Genomic DNA, 14,384 nt, shown 5'->3' with positions numbered 1-14,384 from the left:
TTGAAGAAAGATGGCAATCACACATAAACAAGAGTTAACGTGGTTCGGCTATTGTTGCCTACATCCACGAACGAACAAAACCAGACTTTTTCTTTTCATTCTTTCTTGTTTTTTTGGTGGTTCACCCTTACAGACATATATTGAGGAGAACCGATGGGAACAACAAAGGAAATAAAACAACCAAAGGGAAAAAACTTCTGCACAAGAGGAAAGTTACTCTTGCTGCAGACTAGCCGTCGCCTCAACAAAGTACTCACTGGTTATCATTAAACTTGGTCACGGGCGATAAATACAGACTGCTTCCCTATATTTCTCCCCTTGAAGATTCCGACTAGTGCAGCAGGGGCAGCTTCGAGGCCTTCAGCTATGTCTTCCACGTAAGTTATCTTACCTTCTTTGATGTAACGAAGAGTCAAATGGCGGAACTGAGGATACAAGTGAAAGTGGTCAGATTGCAGGAAGCCTTGTATATTTATGCGCTTTGCCACGACCTGCCTCAAGTTGTGTATTCCTTGTGGTTTCTCAAGATTGTACTGGGAGATCATCCCACACACAGAGATGCGGCCATGGAGCTTCATGTTGAGGAGCACTGCGTCAAGCATTGGTCCACCCACGTTCTCGAAGTAGATATCAATTCCCTCTGGGAAGTACCTGACAAGGAAAAAAATGGCAAGGTTCTAAATTGAAAATGGAACAGAACGATGAGATTCAAAGTCAAAGATACCAATCTACAAAACAGAAGAGGAAAACCGTGAAATCCGGAGAAACAGAAGAATGCAGCTAAGTGAATCAAGTCAACTAAGACAGTAGAAAAAGAATATAGACTTTGTGTTTGCCAGTATATGTGTGCGCGCGAGAGAGAGGCAGACACGGATATTTCTGCCGGCCAATCACATTCATTTGGCAGCCATATGGATAATTAAGCCGCTCAAGGTGTCACGGGCTGACTCATTCAGTCCGTGCGGCACGGCAAAGCAAAGGACTGTAGACGATTCTAGACACAGGAGAACACAAGGAATGTCATTTGAAATTTGATACGAAAGGTGAAAGTAATGTTACTGTTTATAACGAAACTTTCAAGTATGAATTTAAGTAAATACATATATTCTGATGTTTTAGACTTTAGTTTGTAGTGATACTTCACAATTCCATATGTCGAGTACGTGATGCCCCACTCCCACACTATGTAAATAAGACATACCTACGGGTGTATATGGTGTGTGTTCATATGTATGCATGCGCGTATGTGGATATCGTCATTCCAAGTGATCTTGGCAAGTAGACGCACAACTCACCTCTTCAAAGTAGCATCCAAGTCATGTTCCTCCTTGTAGTTAAATGCCTCGTCAAAGCCAAGCTTATTCTTCAAAAGATCAATCTGGAGATTCCATGGAGCAGTAAAACATAAAAAATCAAGCTAACAGTATGTAGGAACATCATCATATACAGTGTGTTCAGATTATATAGAATACCTTCTCCTTGCTTCCTGCACTACCAACTACATAGCAACCTAACAGCTTGGCAAACTGACCAACGAGCTGCCCAACTGCTCCAGCTGCTGCTGATACGTATACACAGTCACCTTTCTTAGGGGAGCAAATCTCATGAAATCCAACATAAGCTGTGAATCCAGCCATGCCTACAACCCCACATTCATTGAGAACCCAAGGGTCAGAATTGATATCAAAAGCACCAGATACAAAATTATGGGACAAACACCATACATGTTCACTGCTAATCTGCAATTAGAATACCACCAAGCATGAAAAACAATCACAAGAAAATAAAAATAAGAAACACAACTCCAGCTTGACGATACCGCCCCATTCCAACCCTTTGATGCAGAGAAGGACCTGAACTAAACATTTATGCTTTCGCAGGGAAGATGCAAATAATTGGAAGAACGAACACATTTGTCATACCCAGGAGGCCACTGTAGTAAGAGAGTGGAACGCTGATATCCTCGATTTTAGTAAGACGGTCAGTGCTTGATATCACGCTGTATTCTTCCCATCCAGTTGTTCCCCATACTAAATCCCCTATCTTGAAATCAGAGCTTCTTGAATCCACCACTTTTGATACGCCGTAACCAAACAAGGGCTGATGCACACAGAATAACATATTAGCACTCTCTCTCTCTCTCTCTCTCTCTCTCTCTCTCTATCTATATATATATATATATATATATATATATATATATATAACAAATCAAGTGTTTCGCTAAGATTTTGGGGACATATTCTCTGTCCGTCTGCGTATGTGTCTGTCTAAAAATGTCTCTTCCGGATAGTGGGGATTTTTTTTAACCAAGCTGAAGAGAGAAACTCAGACCTGGACCCTCTTAAGAGCATCAATTAAACTCTGGATCTATCTCTTCGTTGCCGGATGTATTGAGTTGCATAGACTAACGAAACGAGATCGAAGGTTACTGCCCTATTGAGGCCGCAGGTCACCCCACATGCCTAAAGGTTGTACTAGGACAGAAGCAACTCTGCTGAGATTTTTTTTTTTTCCTTTCTTTTTTCTAATTCGCTTCCTTCAATCCTGACCAGGCGCCACATTTCACAGAAATCAATTATTGGTTTGCCAATTCTCCCTTCCAAATATGCATTGGCAGGGAATTGGAAACCCGCAGGTCTTCCTTCTGTCTGAACAAAGATAAGTTTTTAATCACACCACCTCGACAGAAAAAATCAAGATCATATCAGCTGTTCATAATCAGTCAAAATTTGAATGCTCAGAGAAATTACATATTTATTTAAGGAACATAATTCGAAACATTTGTTGAGCTTTTTCAAAAAGACACCAGTTCTGAAGCACGCATTCAGGCAGAAAAATCGAGATCATAAAAGATCAACTGCTCATAATCCGCCAACGTTTCAAGACTCAGAGAAGGTACAATTTTATTTAAAGAACCTAACTCGAAACATTGTTTTTAACAAAATAGATTGTAATATTCAAGCCTACCGTCAAATCCAGTAGGAAACGGGGCAGGAGAGTTCTTTTTCTCCTTGACAGCCCTCGTCCAGTTGTCGCTGTACCTAAAAATGATTTCTGGACCGTGAACATTGTTCGCAAGCAAGGCTCTCTCTCTCTCTCTCTCTCTCTCTTTCGCACACACACAACACACATAGGCACACAAGCACACTCAACACAGAGTGAGACAAATTCATTATTATTAGGAAGGTAAAGAGTGTTGATGGGCAGTTTATTCTGTCAAACACCAACTTAGCTGAAGAAGAAAGGGCAAGAACAAAAACGATAAAGATAAGCATACAGTAGTATAACAAACAACAAAAAGTAGGCACATTATGCAAAATTGCAAGCAGGTAGTGCAGAAATAGAACCCTGGTCCTTTCTCAGTCTCTCTTCCTTCCCCTTTTCCAGTAAAACCCAGAAGTCCTCAATCAACACGCATTCTGCGTTTCTTGGACATATAATTAGGCATTAACATGCTTCATGTGCAAAAGACTCCCAAACAAGAACAAATGCGGATAGCTTACTAAGACCACCAAGAAGCGGGAAGATGGAGGCAACTGGGAATCGATGATCTAGTTTTAAACCGAAGAACAGAGAAGGTACCGATCCAGGATAATACTTAGGGAGGTAGTCTGACGTCCCTGATCCAGCACTCATCGGATGACGCATGTAAGGATCGCAGGAGAGGTAGAGGTTCTTCACCAGCACCCCTGCTGAACCTTCCGGAAGCTTCAGCTTCATGGTGGTGGAGATGATGGCCATGTCTTCCTCCTTGGGGAAGCCTGTAACATATTGCCTGAGCACCACCTGCTTGTTCCTTACCTCGTCTTCCCCACCCATCTCTCTCTCTCTCTCTCTCTCTCTGTGTGTGTGCGTGTGTCCGCGGCTTAATGGGGACGCGCAAGGCGTTGAAGTTGCATTTCAAGCATTAGGTAAGGCATGCATTTTATCTTTGGGCAGCGGCCACAAAGATGAACTGAATTAACATTTTAGCACTGACCAATACAAATGATTAAAGCGCGCTTGAAGTTTTTTTTTTTTTAAATACACTTGAATTGAAAATTGTTCCTGTGAGTGTTGCGGTTCAGTTTTTCACATCTTTGTTTTCTCTTCTGGTCAAACCCTTTGCGGTTTTGTTGTAATTCCTCGAGCTCTTGATAATAATCTCTTCATCCATTATTTTCCTTTTTAAAGGATCAGGCTACTTTCTTTTAGCCTCTTTAATGAAGACGTTAACTGTTTCGCTTTTAGCCTCTTTAATGAAGACGTTAACTCTTGCCACTATAAATTGTTTTTGGATATGTTCTGCAATTTAAATGTGATGTACAAAATTTTACACTAAGAAGTCAAGGTGATTCTTATGCAACGACCAAAACCAAATTATTGAAGCTTAAAATTTGTATTGTTCATAAAAAGACATTTCCTATATCTTTTGATCCCATTCTAATAACAAAATTTCCACAATTTTCTTTCGAACGATCAAGTTAATCTGCATTGTTTAGATTTTAAATATAAAAACGTGTGGTATGTAGTTTCTAGAAATTGAGGATGCATGCTTAGAAAAGCATCTCTGCTCCTTTAGACAAGGTTCTGTGATTTATAAGATTTTAAATGTTATTGATTGTCATCTAATTCTTTCATTCAGGTATCTATTTTCTCGCTTTTCTGCAATTTTAGCAAAAAGTTTCCTACTTTCCTTAGGACGGACCATTCAGGAGACCCAATTAGATCCTTGACTGTTTGATTCATCGCTTTTAAGAGAATTTTGACTGTTTGATTCATCGCTTTTAAGAGAATTTTGACTGTTTGATTCATCGCTTTTAAGAGAATTTCCGTTGTTCCACCGGTAGGTAAACCTGCTCCATTTCATTGAAAACAGAATTTTTTTCTTTCTCCCCTTTATTTCGGTTTCAGTCTTCCCTCCACCTGAGATAAAAAAAAATTCAAAAGGCAACCAAGACCCGCTTTTAGCTACCGATGGCTGTTAGGTGACGGTGAAGGGTAGCAGCAAGGTAGGGACATTCCTTGCCACAAAGTCTCTCATCTGGTGAAGCTCGACACTTTCTTGCCTTAATCGTCAGATTGATGTCCAAATGGTTAGTTTGCCCAAATTGGAAACTTGGCAGCAGAAACACAGAGCCACCGTAAACTATGCAGGAACTATACGAAGAATATGAAAACGTATTTCGTATGTATATGCTCCTAAAAAAGAAAAAAGAGATACAGGAAAGGCTTGTGGATTTAACCACAAGGGCTAAAGTCAGAACATTAATTTAAGCATCCAACAGGACAATCCAGCATCCTCATCAATGACCCTGATTTTCACAACAGGCCCATACAACCAACCGCCGGCCGATAGATACCAGATTACTCTATGTGTGTTCTGGCGTCTTCCAATACATTCTCTTCACATATCTTCTGAATGTGACCACGACTCAATCACAAGAGAGGAGAACCACCTGCTTCCCTACATTTTTTCCTTTGAATAGACCAACTAAAGCAGCAGGGGCGTTTTCTAAGCCTTCAACAATATCTTCAATGTACGTTATCTTCTGTTCCTTGATGTACCCAAGCACCAAATCTTTGAACTGAGGGTACAAATGAAAGTGATCCAACACAATAAATCCCTGTATCTTTAAGCGCTTGGATACGAAGATTATGTATGCCTTGAGGACGTTCAAGATTGTACTGAGATATCATTCAGCAAGCAGAAATCCGTCCGTGAAGGTTCATGTTCAACAGTACGGCATCCAGCAGCGGGCCACCCACATTGTCAAAGTAAATGTCAATCCCTTCAGGGAAATACCTGACGGCAAATAAGAAAATCAGATACAAACTGAAGAGAGAGCACAACGACAAGGAATTTAAGGCCAAAAACATTAATGTCAACCCAGAAAAGAAAGAACTAGGATTCAAATAACAAATAAAGTGAATAATGCAATGGCAAGTGAAAACATTTCCACTGCTTTTGTGCATGAGCACACATTTGTTTGCCTGCACGAAGAAGATATTAAATCCAAACAAGCATAATTGATACACACAATACTCTCTCCCGTTGTATTGGGTATATCTGATTGCATAGGATGGTGAGTGATTGACAGTGCTTATGTACACTGTAGGCATGCCCACCATGTACAAGCATGTGTCCACACAAACGCATAAGCAGATGCACTCATTCACACACAATTGTGCATGGTTTGCCATGTTCAGGCATGAGTGTAGACGCAAACACATACCTTTACCTTTTCAAAGCAGCATCCAGATCAGGTTCTTCTTTGTAGTTAAATGCCTCATCGTAAGCAAGTTTATTCTTCAAGAGATCGACCTGACATTTAAAGGAAAAACAAACAAAGGTGAAGCATCCTCCACTGTTTGTGTAAGTGCACACACACACACACACACACACACAGAGACAAATATTTGTGTCTAAAATACATTACCTTCTCCTTGCTGCCTGCACTCCCAACTACATAGCAGCCTGACAGCTTGGCAAACTGACCAACAAGATGTCCAACTGCCCCAGCTGCTGCTGATACAAATACACACACCCCTTTCTTTGGGGTGAAAACCTCAAGAAATCCATAGTAACCAGTAAGTCCCACCATCCCTACATATGCATATCAGTTCAATAACCGACACTCATCAACGACACCGTGTGTGCACTGCTGCAATTAGAAGACTAGAAACTACAAAACAAATACTAACTGGAGAAACATGGAAGCCAATAACTTTCAGAAGAAGCTGCACTGCAGTTAGTCGACAAAAGTCCCTGAACATAATTCTTAACTATTTTAACCACCAGCTTTTGGGAGTTATATAGCTTCCAGTTCTAACCCTCACCCCATCCCATGGACCCACATGATTGTGGAAGGGCAAAGCCGCAAAACACATTAACCAAACAAAATTTTCCAATAAATATGCAAGATTAACCCACAGAGAAAAGATAATTTTACCTAGAAGTCCAGTATAATAAGAGAGTGGAACAGTGGTATCTTCAATTTTAGTAAGAGTGTCAACCATTGATATCACGCTGTACTCTTCCCATCGAGTACTTCCCCCACACCAGTTCTCCTATCTTGAAGTTGGGGCTTCCTGAGTCCACTACTCTAGAAACACCAAAACCAAGCAAAACCTAAAAAACAGGCGAAAGAGCTTGTTAAAATGTGTATGAGTCTATGACCATACAAGCATGAGTGGTACATATGTGATTCTCCATGTGATAAAGTGTGCATATTGCAGAAACAAGAAAACAGAGCATTTAATGCCAGCTTACCACGCCTTGAGCATAAATTGTTTGCTGGCACTAACTCCGAATAGTATTTTGCAGCAAAAAATGAAACGGGTTTTTGAAGTTTCAATATTAAACGTTTGCAGCAAGTTTATTTAAAACCTTCGAGAAATTAGACAATCCAAATGTCAGTGCACAAAAAGTCAAACACACAAAACATATTAAAGAAAGAAACAAATTTCCCAAATGCTAGAGGGGTACATAACAAATTTCCCAATGGAAAACCTTTTTGCCTGCAAGCCATTTGTTAGTTCTTCTATCAATTTCACACTTCCTTTAAGATCTATAACATTTCAGAGTTTAAGGGGGAAACAAGTACACATGATGACGCCCTAATCTCCAAGATGCCCATCTAGTCTTCTTGGATTGAATTAGTACTATAAACACATTACACCCAAACAAAATAAGGGAAAGGCTACGTATACCGAAAAATGTCCGTTTTTTTAACAGTAGAACTGGTGAGTCTTTGAAGTCTTAATGAGAAAAAAGAATATGAAAGGTTACCTAGCCAGGAGGGTAAGGAAATGGTAACTGGTAACCCTGCGTTCCTGCATCACTCATGCAGATGCGCATATAGGGGTCGCAGGACAAGTAGAGGTTCTTCACCAGGACGTCTCGAGAACCTTCCGGAAGCTTCAGCCGGATGGTAGTGGAGGTGAGGGCCATCTCTTCCTCCTTGGGAAACCCTCTCACATGTTGCTTGAGCCAAGCACGGATAAGAGCTCTGTTAAATTTTGAGAGAAGAAGAGGAGAGAATGTGTGCACGCACGGATTTACGTGGTTCGGATTTGTAAATCCTACATCCACGGCAAGAACATCACGCAGTCTTGTTTTTCATTTCACGTTTTCCAGACTTACAAGGAGTATATATACGTTGAGGAAAGATTTACACTATGGACTCAACGTTGGCATGGTAACATGAGGAGAGTTAATAAAAAAGGAAAACTCTACAAATCCATGCGTGATGTTGCAACTGTTTTCTCATCACTCACCCTCTACAAATCATCGCAGCCCCACTTGTTAATTGTATATGTAATTCTCTTTTCTTGATATGGTTTTGGTTAATCTATCTTCAAATTGTCTTGAACTCGGTTTGGTTAATCTATCTTCAAATTGTCTTGAACTCGGTGTGAGGATTTCACCATTCTCAACTTTTTCTCGTATGAAATGACAGTCAATTTCTATATGTTTTGTTCTCTCATGAAATACGGCATTTGTTGCAATGTGTATGACAGCTTGATTGTCGCAATGCATTGGCGTAAAAGAATTAAATTCTAAGCCAATTTTAAATAGAAGGGTGTGACATCAAAATATGCTCTAATGTTGACATGGCCATTAGTTTATATAATAATCCTTTGGCCAGGAGACTTTTTCAAATACTTGAGAATCCGTTCAACCATACTCCAATGTTTCTCAATTGGATCATGCATATGCTGACTTACAAGGTTTACTGCATAAGTGATGTTGGGTCTTGTAACATTGAGATATACAAGTTTCCTACCAATCGTTGATATCTTGAAATTTTTGGGATGTCATTTCTCTCAGTGATATCTTCTTTGTGGTTGATAACCACCGGTGTATCTGCAGGGCGACATCCAAGTTTTTTAGTTTCTTTGAATAGATTAATGACATATTTTCTTTGTGACATAAACAACTATTTCCTCGATTGAGCAATCTCTATCCCTAAAAAATATTTTAACCTTCCCAAATCCTTTATGTCGAAGGTGTTCTGAAGCAATTCTTTTGCGTTCTTGATTTTGAGACTGTTTTTACCTGTGATAATTATGTCATCTACATATATAAGTACCAAAGTAACAAGTGGGAGCTTCAAGCTGATGGTCGGTGGAGGTGAGGACCATACGTTCCTCCTTGGGGAAGCCCACTAGCACCACCTGCTTCTTCCTCACCTCTCCTTCTCCTCCCATCTCTTTCTCTGTCGGGATGTGAACTCTTGGTAACAGGTAACAACAACTATGGCGAGAGATCTAGAAAGGTGTTAAAAGAAGACATCTCTAATACCGGTAGACGGTGCCGGTGGTCCATCAGTCACTGCAAGCATTCAGTAAGGGGGTGTTCGAATCAAAGTTGCAGAAATTTCCTTCTCAACTTGGAATTGAAATGAAAATTTCAATTATTCCAATTTTCCTTTGAGTTTGATGATAGTACGGAGGTTTCACCATGTTAACGCATGGGGGCATTTTCGTCATTTAGGCACAGGTTCGGTAGTGTTAAGCCTCGAGAGCATTGATTCTCAGCCGCATGCAAAAACATGCAAGGTACGTGAAATAGTTAGCAGGGTTATTTTACTAGAAACCTTATCTACAAGATTATAAGAGGATGCACCTAAAATACCAGTACGTTCAATTGCTATACTGAAAGATAACCACATAAATATGATCTATAGAGACAGTTTGAAGCCTTCAAACACTAGAGATTCAAACATATATATGTTGGATTCTATTGCATTTCAAAAATTAGTGATTAACAAAAAGCCCAAGTTTGGTGTTTGGAAAAATTATCACCAATATTCTGCCATTATCAAACGAAGCATATGCAATAGCACATCTACATTATTATAATTAAAAAATAACAACTAATTAAAATATTTAAATTCAAACTATTCTCATACTTAACCTTGTATATATCTAGAAGGATGTACATGAGCTGAGTCCTAGTTGAACTTGGCCTGCTTGAACTCTCCTCGAGTCTCAAAAGGCAGACCGCTAATTGAGGCTCAAGCTCAAGTCAACCTCATGTGGGCTTGCTCAAGCTCAGCCCGGCTCGACGATTTGGCTCCACTAGGCTTGAGTCAAGATTTGGCTGAAGCTTGGCCCTGCCATTATGTAAAAAAGAAAAAGATATTTAACATGAGTAGGAATGGCAGTGGAGCTGCTTGTTTGCTGTGATGATATGTGAATTGCCTTTTAATTACATATTCTCCTCATGAGCTTAATGGCTCGAGTTTTGCATAGCTCGAACTCAACTCATTTATTTAAAATTTAAGAATCTATTTTTTGACTAGAACTCGACTCCTTTATCAAATGAGTTGAGCTCCACTCGAGAGCTTGAATTGGCTGGACTTGCTGAACATCCTTAATATATAGGCTTTTAGTATTAGATACCAACAGATTTAGCATGCAAAAAATCATGAAGGCCTTAAGTATAGACGGAAAAATCTAAAATACGCGCTTTATGGTGATTCTCGCGGCGGTTTTATGGCCTAATAAAGCAAAAAATAAGTAAAGTTTCTATTTTGAATTTTTTCTTCCACCTACCCCAAAAGAAGCCATTTTCCACAAATTGAAAGAATGCCCTATAGATTTTTGACAGCTGTCGATAGAAATTTACGTCGCCCCCATGAGTTTTTTGGAAAACAAATTTAATTAATTCAGAAAATGGCATTTTATATCAACTTTTAAGATGCAGAAGATTTTTGTGCAAGTTAAGGACATGAGCTACTTTGTGAAATACTAACCTGTAAATCAAGCTCATTTCCAATATTTCCAACCATTTAAGTAAAGAGATATAATAGGACTGCCAATATAAAATCTGAAAAAATATATAAAAAAAAAAAATCATGGGTACTGGGTGCAAAAATGTTACAATACTTGGCCCTTGAACACACTGTATAGATTGAGCACCTTGCAGAAGCCAACTCCAAGATCTGGTATCTCTATGTTTTTGCCTATAAATTTAAGGTGGCCCCAACACGAGGAATACACCCGAGAGAAGAGGAAGGCAAGGGGGAGTTGCACCATTGAAACCAGAAAGAAGGTCTCTGTTGTTTCTAAGACGTATAGCCATCTGAGATGGAGCAACCAGCCGATGATTCCATCACTGCTCTCCCCCAGCCGCTGATAGAGCACATCTTCTCCTTCATCCCGTTCAAGGACCTAACCAGGACGAGCGTCCTTTCAAGGAGGTGGAGGTACCTCTGGACTTCCGCCCCGCACATGTCCTTCGACGAGCGGGGCTTCCGGTCATCCCACCCGCGCTGGAACCCATTCAACCTCCTCTTCCTCCACTCATCCGACTGGTTCGTCGAGCGAGCAAGGAGGGAGGCCCAGGCCAAGGAGCTGTTCATCAGGATGGTGAATCGGTGCCTCTCCCTCAGCACCGATGCCCTCACCAGCGCCCACATCCTCTTCTCTGTGAGCCACAGGTCCCATGCTACCACTCTCGATCGATGGGTTCGCTCCCTCCTCAACAAAAGAAGGGTGCAAGAGCTGGACCTCGATCTTGATCTGAGCAGGTCGTTTCATCCAGAGATTCCTCGATCTCTCCTGAAACGGCGTCCTCATGGGCAGCCCAGTTCTCTGAGGACCATCCATCTCCGCAACTTGTCTCTATGGGCAAATTCTTTGTCTCTGATGCTCGAGAATCTGGTGCATCTTGAGAACCTGACCGCTGAGAACTGCAAGCTGGAGGCTGGTGAGCGGGTCATCATCCGCAGCCAACAATCGCCGCTCAAGAACTTGAGCGTTAATCGTACCAATTCTTCCACCGGCTGGAGGAAGGTGCAGATCGATCTGCCCAACCTTGTGGTTTTTGAATACAGGGGCTGCTTTGTGGACTTTGATCACCTGAACCTGCGGTCTCTGTCGCGTGCAGTATTCGGCTTTCATGGATTGAACGGATGGCTGATGCCTCGCCTGAGGAAGGCCGTCGCTGCCATTCAGCACGTCAAGTCTTTACAACTATGCGCCACCTCTGTGCGAGTAAAATCTCCATCTCCTTCTCTCTTTCTTTGATTTATAGATTCGGCTTTCGTTTCAATATCCTTTGAGAATGAAGATTAATAATTCAGATTAAAGGAGATTTCTGCTTCTGATGCTTATAGTTCGAGCTTTCTTATTTTAATTAAGTTCTTACTTATTTCAATGTGAATTTTAATGACTAGGTGTCCACTCTTAACAGGAAAAGCCTTGAGTGTACCTACTCTACATTAAATTGTATCGTAAGTGTCATTAACATTGGGTTTGATAACCGTGAGGCTACCAATTCAGTGAGTCAACAAGTCAGGTGAATCGGTTGTGAATACGCTAAAAATATCAAAAAACTACCTTTTGAAAATAAACAAAAAATGTATAAAGAAACAATTCAAATTAAAAATTGCACACATGGCGTCCCCTTCATTTTGTCACCATCATTTTGTCACCATTTCAATAGGATAGACAGAATCTCTTTAACAGTGCTATATTGTACACCTACATGTGAACTTGTATGGGCGACAATCATGGTGAACCACAAGTGACCGCCAAATCTCAAAGCTGTTTATATGTGGTATACTTGTGCATGAAATTTCGTGCACTAGTCATAGTTAATGACAAGTTACCCTCTTGTTTACATAGAAAAAAACAAATTTTTGGTACGATAAAAATAAAAATAAAAAAAGTGAAATGACTATAAAGGAAAGGACATGCTTTTTTTTAAATTACAAAAACATGCTCCTTCTTTTACTACTGCATGGCGCATGAAAAATGGTGCACTCAACTTTTACTCGCCAGATCCCATCTCACCGTGCCTCGTCGTGAAGGTTGGTTCATAGCTCAGGTGGCTGGTAGGTGGTCAGTTGAAAGAGTAGCTTTTATTTTCTCTTTTCTCTCACCCCATTGGCATAGCTTTGCAGTTATGGCATGGGGGTGGAGATCACTTGGGGCTTTTCTCTCATTCAAAATTTCATCCCACTCTGCAGGGCCTTTTGCTTATCGATCCTGCCCTTGTTATTGATTCTAAATTTGTTGCATTTCTTCACTGGTGCGAAGGTTATAGGAGACATTGAAAGGTCAAGGACTTCAGAAGATTTTCTACTTGGGAACCTGGAAGAGCTCGTCGTGGACATAGAGACAACCCAGGGAGGACTCTGGTTCTTGTTGGTGCGTTGCCCTAACCTTCAGACTCTCACGGTAAAAACAGAACTCCCGAATCAGGGCGCTTTGCTAGTTGATTATGTTGCTAATTTTCTGGCGTTTCTCTTCACTGCAATCTACAACTTACCGGTTTTTTTTCTCGGTCTGTCTTTTGTAGATTCGAGGCTCCAATGGTGAGAGTTCTCGTGATACGCCGGCAAGGGGAGCGCTCGAACTTCCTGCTTTGGCAGTCCCTCGCCTCACTTCACTCAAGGTGGAAGACTTTGGAGGGAGGGAGGGAGAACACCGAATGATGGAGATCTTGCTCAAGGAGGCGAGTGCACTGGAGGTCGTCAAAATCAAGGTCGCCAATGGGAGAAGCTATTTTGAGAAGCTCGCGATCATGAGGAGGTTTCTGCTGTTAGGCAGAGAGTTTCAGAAGGCAAGGATCTTGGTCTCGTTGTGAAGGGAGCTGCAGCTCGATATGAAAGGAGCATCAAACTTTTTCTGCTGTGGTGTTCGATGTCAGTCACTAGTAAGAGTATGTTTTTTTTCCCTAATAATTAGTGGAGGGATCGAGTCTGTGGACTCTCGAGTCAAACTATCCCTCATGTTGATGTATGTCAGCCTTTTGTCATATTAACAATTTCTTTGATTGCTACCATGCATATATTTGGTCTGGTTATAAAATATCCTTATTTCACACTAAAAGGTAATAAAAATCCAATTTTAAACAATTGCAAGAAAAATGAACAAGCTACGTACATGCCTAGATCGTTTCCAAGTTACCAGTCAAGAAAGAATTATGTAGATTAATATTTAGTGGACGGTACTCATCGAGATCATATAATTTTATGCAGCTTTCTTCTTTAGAAAATGTATTCTCAATTGTCTAGAGGTTCTCTTAAAAATGTGCCTATATCAATTAGCTAAAGTTTCCTTGTCATGCCATTTTTTTTTTATTTTCTAGATAATAAAATTGTCTACTTTGTTCTTGACTAAGAAAATGCCCCACCGATTCTTCAACTCCTGTCTTTTTTCTATTGAGTTTATATCTGTTGCATGCATCAAAGTGCGCGCAACTCGATCTCAAAGTACGTCATGCAATGTTTAATACAAATACTTTCCCACTTCTTATGAGATTAATCCTCTGCACAGTAAATATACACTGGCTAAAAAAAAGAGGGATTAGTATCTTTGAAAATGAAGTGTATTTTTTAGAGTTTTGATTTTTTTACAATCTCTTTTTTATCCTCTCAAACAAAAAA

The 14,384-nt window shown here is 40.4% G+C and overlaps 2 protein-coding genes and 1 pseudogene across 2 annotated transcripts; 1 reads left to right on the top strand and 2 right to left on the bottom strand.

Moving 5' to 3' along the window:
* On the bottom strand, positions 1–3,887 carry LOC116252121 (2-alkenal reductase (NADP(+)-dependent)-like). The gene is made up of 5 exons (XM_031626198.2): positions 3,583–3,887; positions 1,923–2,100; positions 1,473–1,639; positions 1,296–1,378; positions 1–651 (listed from the first exon to the last, which is right to left on the bottom strand). The coding sequence occupies exons 1-5, from the start codon at positions 3,817–3,819 to the stop codon at positions 267–269; spliced, it is 1,050 nt and encodes a 349-aa protein (XP_031482058.1). The 5' UTR covers positions 3,820–3,887; the 3' UTR covers positions 1–266.
* A 1,302-nt stretch (positions 3,888–5,189) lies between these two features.
* On the bottom strand, positions 5,190–8,054 carry LOC116252929 (2-alkenal reductase (NADP(+)-dependent)-like; annotated as a pseudogene).
* A 3,022-nt stretch (positions 8,055–11,076) lies between these two features.
* Positions 11,077–13,582, top strand: LOC116253292 (F-box/LRR-repeat protein At3g58900-like). The gene is made up of 3 exons (XM_031628055.1): positions 11,077–11,985; positions 13,033–13,173; positions 13,295–13,582. The coding sequence occupies exons 1-3, from the start codon at positions 11,077–11,079 to the stop codon at positions 13,580–13,582; spliced, it is 1,338 nt and encodes a 445-aa protein (XP_031483915.1).
* Positions 13,583–14,384: the final 802 nt, after the last annotated feature.

This window comes from Nymphaea colorata, chromosome 4, assembly GCF_008831285.2.
Source record: "Nymphaea colorata isolate Beijing-Zhang1983 chromosome 4, ASM883128v2, whole genome shotgun sequence".
NCBI classification, from domain to species: Eukaryota; Viridiplantae; Streptophyta; class Magnoliopsida; order Nymphaeales; family Nymphaeaceae; genus Nymphaea; species Nymphaea colorata.
Note: the sequence above shows the minus strand (reverse complement) of the source record. Positions and strands in the feature narration are given on the sequence as shown.